This window comes from Sminthopsis crassicaudata, chromosome 1 (genome assembly GCF_048593235.1).
Source record: "Sminthopsis crassicaudata isolate SCR6 chromosome 1, ASM4859323v1, whole genome shotgun sequence".
NCBI lineage: Eukaryota > Metazoa > Chordata > Mammalia > Dasyuromorphia > Dasyuridae > Sminthopsis > Sminthopsis crassicaudata.
The window spans coordinates 5774462-5780277 of record NC_133617.1 but is presented as its reverse complement, the minus strand read 5'-3'; the positions used below and the strand labels follow the sequence as shown (position 1 = coordinate 5780277).

The following is a 5816-nucleotide window of genomic DNA, read 5'->3' as shown; positions in this document are numbered from 1 at the left end:
TGAATTCCCAGCAATTAGCACAGGTCAGGCAACATGGCAGAAGCTTGATAAATGGTCATTGAGTTTGAGCTGGGGTCTTTCTAGGTAGCATGCCAACTGTCTCATGGGACTCTGTGCCAACAGGTTATTGACTGATGATGGGCAAGACAGCCCAGAACAGTCAGTGACTGTTCTGATTGACCCTTGATATGTCCTAGTCAACCAGCTAACATAAGCTTATGCAGAAGGGCTGACCAAAGGGCAAGCAGAGCAGCCAACACCAGTGCTGGACAGTCCTCCATTGGAAGGCGTGACCATTTTGGCCTCCTACAGAAGATGGAATTACCGAGGCATTTATATACTTGCAGATTAAAGGAAACAAATCATCTGCATTTTGATTCATGATTTTTAACGATTAGAACCAGGAAAGGCTGAGTTCAAACCAGACTCAGAGAATCTGGGGAGGGAATTGAACTCTGTCTACATCAGTGATCTTATCTGTAAAATATGGAAGGTGTGATAGCTACCTCACACATTGTGTGGCTCAAATGAGAACACGTATGTAAAATATTTGCCAAGCTGAAAGTACTTTACAATGATTCCACTGTTGTTGTCACTGCGGGTGTGGTGGCTGCTGGTGATGATGTTCATACTAAGACAGCAAATGACACTTACCCAGAAGTTCTACCAGCCATGGAACATGTGCCCATCCATCTCCCAAGTGAAGGCTATGAAGGCAGTCTTCCAGGGCTGTGGAGTTAAGAGTTTGTGCTCAATCTTGGTAATTAGAGTGTCAGCATTTTGAGATGGATGTTGTTCCTTTCATAGAACAGAGATGCACCTGTGGAGGCCACAGATCACCTTTTGTCTTTGACACTAAATGCCCATCATATTCCACAGTCCTTTACAGGTTCCATCTACTTGTAGTCACTCTAATTCATTCAGAAATAAGCCTTGGAGGACCATAGTCCCTTTCATCTGTATGAGAGCGGAAACTGTGGGGCCAGGGTTTAGGAGGCCTGAGGTAGAAGGACTGCCCACAACATCCTGGGCTAGCCTCCAGTCCTGCAGCCTCCGGTCCACTCCACAGTAGAGATTAGGACAGAGCTGAAGGCCCACCATGGACTCCACACTCACTTTGCTGCTCTCCATAGGTAAGTCTCCAAGGTTAAGCCTGGCGAGGGAGGGATACTGTGCCAAGACCCTTGGCTGACTGAGTCAGAAGGACAGGGAGGAAACCTAAAGAGGAGGCAGAATCATTGAGGCAGAGCAGGACCCAGTCTGTGCTCACAGGGATCCCCCTTCATATTTTGATCAAAGCAGAATTAGAGAATCAGGGTCGTTGGCAAGGGCTGGGGAAGAAGTCAGCATGGGCTGGAGGGGAGCCATCTGTAACCTGGTCTTCTCTTACAGGGCTGTGTCTGCACTGGGAGGTCAGGGCACAGATGGGTGAGTCCTGCCCCAAAAGCGCAACGTTCGCCTTTCAGTCTTTGTCTCAGATCAACCCAGAAATCCACTCCTGGGTTAAGCAGAGAGGAAAACAGGCACCATTGCAAAGAATGGAAGGGGTGATGAAAGGAGGGACTTCAGGATGTGGAGGAGAAACACTGGCTCCAGAGGAATCGCTAAAAATCAAATTTGTTTCCTCTTCAGAAATCCTCCCAAGACCCACCCTCTGGGCTCTGCCAAGTCCCGTGGTCCCCAAGGGAGCAGATGTGACCCTCAGGTGCCAGGCCCGACTGGGGAGTGACAGATTCCAGCTCTGGATGGATGGAGAGCTCAGAGAGGAGAGAAATGACTCATGGTCACAGGCAGACTTTGTGCTCAGGAGTGTGAATGACTGGACAGATGCCAGGAGCTACAGGTGCCGCTCTGGGCAGGGGCCCTTGTGGTCAGAGCTCAGTGACCCCCTGGCCCTGATGGTGATGACAGGTGAGGGGTGCTGGTATCAAACCTTCCTTTGGGGAAACCCAAATCCGGGGAGAGGAGCCCCTGATCCATCTCTAGAGAGTTGATGAGTAAAAGGGAAAACTGTCAGTCTTTATTAACTGTCTCCCCTCACCAACCACCTGCCTAGGCTCTGAGAACACCTGCCTCACCCACTCTGAGGTTAAGATTATAAAGTTTAGAAATCTTTCCCCTCAATAATTCTGCCAGGAGGAGAGCTCACATAATGATTTTTCTTTTAGAGATGGGGAAACTGAGGCCTGGAGAGAAGGTAAGGGGACTCGAGCAGGTCAGCGGGATCTTACGTGCCAGGGACAGGATGAGGAGCCATGTCTCCTAGCAGCAAATCCAGGGATCTCCCCTCATCTGCTCAGGGTCCCTTGGTGACTCAGCCATTCAAGCCAGGATGCTCCTCCCTCAGGCATACACAGCCGCCTTTGGGAGCAGGGGCACCCAGCTTTTACAGTGGAAACTTTACCTAGATGAACTTTTCCTTTCTTCTTTGGGCTCACACTGCCAATATCCCACAAGCCCCGTTCTGTCTCCCAGTGTTCCCTGCTGTCCTCCTTATATTCTCATCTGCCCCAGCAGATGCTTTCCCAACACCCATCATGTCCCACCTCAATGCCCTAGCCTGTAAAGCCCTTCTGTCCTGGTCCTTCCCAGCATGCCGTCTTTACTTCTCCCTTGGGTCCACTCTAGCACTGGGCTCTTCTCAGCACCCCAAGCTACTGTCCATTTGGCTTGTGATAGAAGATAGCCTGGTAAAGGGAGGAGGAGCCTCAGATTTGGTGGCTGTGAAATAATTTCACACACCTGTCCCCCTAGATGCTGGTGGGGTGACTATGGGAAAGTCCTGGCCTTCTGGAACTCAGTTCCTCCCTTCATGACATGAAGATCATGTTCTAATGGTCTGGGATGGTCTAATGGGGATGCTAGAGCTCAAACCCTGTGATCCCTGGGACTGCGACTATTGTCAGGTAGCAAGGGTGCCACCTTCCCTAAATCTTTGGGGCTCCTTCACTGAACAGGAAGTTACTGATAGATGATGGAGGGCAGGAAAAGGAGAGCTCAGAGGGAGCCCCCATTCTCCTCTAGCAGCTCCTGCTCTGGTTTCACTGCAGAAAGCACAATGGGTGATAGGACAAGGACCTGCCGCAGTGTGGGGAAATTGAGGCCGGGGAATCTCAAGATCTGTCTATCACTCAGTGATGGAATTATTTGGAAGAGAAGAAAGAGATTTTCAAACCTTAAAATGCAAGAGAAAGGTCTGAATGTGGCAGCCATGTTGCATTAGAGTCTATCCTTGGTCCTGCTGGCTTGGGGTTAGAGTTGGGCCCCTGGAAGGGAATAAGAAGGGGCCATATATGAAACAATGACCTGTTCCCTGCCTTATTCCTTGTCCTTCATTGTTCTGTAGATTTACAGCCTTTTGGGGCCTAGAACATCTTTCTGAAAGTGACCAAGGAGCCCCGCAGGCCTACAGGACTGTGCAAATGAGCCTGATCAGGCATGCTTAGTCCACCCTTTTTCTCTGTTTGGATGTTTTCATGGAATGATTGAATGGGATGGCAGAGATCAGGTCTCTAACTTTCTTCCTCCCTCCTTTCTCAGGAATGCTTCCCAAACCCAACATTGGAGCCTCCCCTGGATCCTTGATATTGCCAGGAAAAACAGTGACCATCTGGTGCCAAATGTTTGCACAGTCCCCCACTCAGGACTACAATTTTGCCCTGCTGAATGCAAAGAGCCTGGAGCCCTTACTGCTACAGATCCCTGCAGGGCCCGGGACTGAATTTTCACTTCCATCTGTGGGGGCCGAGGACAGTGGGAGCTATAGCTGTATTTACTACCTGAAAACACCCCCACACAGAGCATCCCATCTTAGCCCAGCCATGGAGCTGACTATACTTGGTGACTAGTCCTGGGAATCCCTAAGTCCCCATTCCATGTCCCCACATAGAGGCCCCAAAGCTCCGGGGACAGCATAAGATCCAGGGAATTCTGAAGGGATGGTGGGAATAGGGCTGGAAGAAAGGTCTGGGCCATCTCACTTTAGGCCCCATGATAATGGGGGCGTTCTCCATTCAGACAGGATCTAAGTGAGGAAATCAGACAAGAAACAAGATTTCTGCTGCCCCTTTCAGGGGGTTAACAGAGGGGTCTGGAAATGACATCTGACATTGACCTCAAACACCCCTTTCTCCTCAGGACAACTACCCAGACCCACCCTGTGGGCCCAGCCAGGCCTTGTGGTGGCCCCAGGGACCAACATCACTCTCTGGTGCTCAAGGCCCAGGCTGGCTTCTCCTGAGGAGGTGACATATATTCTGTGGAAGACTGGGACCAAGAAGCCCTTACAGAACCAGAACTCAGCACAGCTCTGGACTGACTTCTCCCTCCCTTCTGTCAGACCTGAGGACACTGGGAGCTACAGATGTATTTACAAGGACAGGACAGTCTCTGGTGAAGAATCAGAATCCAGTGAGCCCCTGGAGCTGGTGGTGACAGGTGAGGGGTGTGGGGACCCCAGAATAATGCTGAGTGTGACCCTCTGCTCACTGCCAAGACAGGGGCCCCACAGAGCCCAGGGCAGGGGGCCTACACGGCCTGATCTGTTCTGAGGCCGGTCCTGAGTCAGGGATCTTGTGACACATGAAATATTTCTGTTGTGATCTGGAATCCTGTAAAAGCTGATGATGTGCCCTGAGTTAGGAGTGAGAAGCAGCACAAAGACCCAGAGCTGAGAGGGAGCAAACCCTCCCTTTACCAATGACTACATGATTGTCCAGGGAACTTGTCCAGGGTCACCTAAAAGTGAGGAACAGAGCCGGGAGATAAGCCTTCTCTCTCTTGGACCCTGATTCATCCCTGAGCCTGACTGTGTAGCCCCTGATGAGAAGAAGATCATGATCTCCCTGCCTGTCCGTCATCAGAGGCATGAGATCATAGACTAGGTGAGGTCCCTGCAGTGTGACAGTGTCCTTAGATTGCTAGCTAGCTGTGAATAGAAAGATAGTGGGCATCTTTTATTCATACCCCCTCCTTTACAGAGAGCAATAATCTCCCCTTTATAGAGAAGAAAACTGAATCTCAGTTCCAGTTGAATAAGAACTGTCACATAGGAACTGAGAGTCAGAACATGGACTTGACCCAGGTGTCCTGACACCCTATCCCCATTCTTCCCCTCTCAGGATCTCTGCCCAAGCCTTCTCTCTCAGCCCACCCAGGCCAGGTGGTGGAGCCTGGGAAGCACGTGACTCTCCAGTGCAGGCAGCCCCCTCAGTCAGCACTCTGGAGAGCGACATTCACTCTGCTGAAGGTGGGCAGCCCTCAGCCCCTGCAGAGCCAGAGCCCAGCTGGGACCTCAGCTGACTTCCCCCTCCTCTCTGTGAGAGCCCAGGATGCTGGCAACTACACCTGTGTCTACTCTGAAAGAATGGCTCCATACCAGGTGTCAGAGCCCAGTGATGCCCTAGAGATCTGGGTGACAGGTAAGAATGTCTTCAAATTCTCCAGGGAAAAAATAGAGGGATGGAAGTTGAAATTGAAAGGAAAGGTAGCCCAGAAAATGTGGTCTCCTCTTAACAGCACAAAGGAGAGGTTGGGATAAGGACTGGATATCATCTAGAAGGTGAAAAACAAAGTTGGAACAATGGACCAGCTCAGGAACTGCACCAAAGGGACAAGAATGGAAGGAGAAACAACCGTATTTTCCTAGATAACCCCAAAGACCATCTGGAGTGTACTATCTACCCCTGTTAAGGGAACTAGACTAAGGGCAATGCATGGTCAGAATCAGTGGAATGGTTGGTCAGGAAATTCTTCAGAGAACTCTTTGATCTTGCCCCCCTTCTGCTCACCCTCACACAGCTGTGGAGGGGAATTGA

The 5816-nt window shown here is 50.6% G+C and overlaps 1 protein-coding gene across 1 annotated transcript; it reads left to right on the top strand.

Moving 5' to 3' along the window:
- The first annotated feature begins 1099 nt into the window (after positions 1-1099).
- LOC141541655 (immunoglobulin superfamily member 1-like) lies at positions 1100-5816 on the top strand. Its single transcript, XM_074266010.1, has 6 exons — positions 1100-1133; positions 1633-1911; positions 3541-3753; positions 4138-4437; positions 5121-5420; positions 5800-5816. Exons 1-6 carry the CDS (start codon positions 1100-1102, stop codon positions 5814-5816), a joined length of 1143 nt encoding a protein of 380 aa, XP_074122111.1.

Excerpts from the sequence above, each read along its gene's own strand:
- LOC141541655 (XM_074266010.1), top strand. The coding sequence starts at position 1,100 with ATGGACTCCACACTCACTTTGCTGCTCTCCATAG. Across the intron at positions 1,912-3,540 it reads GGCCCTGATGGTGATGACAG|GAATGCTTCCCAAACCCAAC; the intron begins GTGAGGGGTGCT and ends CTCCTTTCTCAG. Across the intron at positions 4,438-5,120 it reads CCTGGAGCTGGTGGTGACAG|GATCTCTGCCCAAGCCTTCT; the intron begins GTGAGGGGTGTG and ends TTCCCCTCTCAG.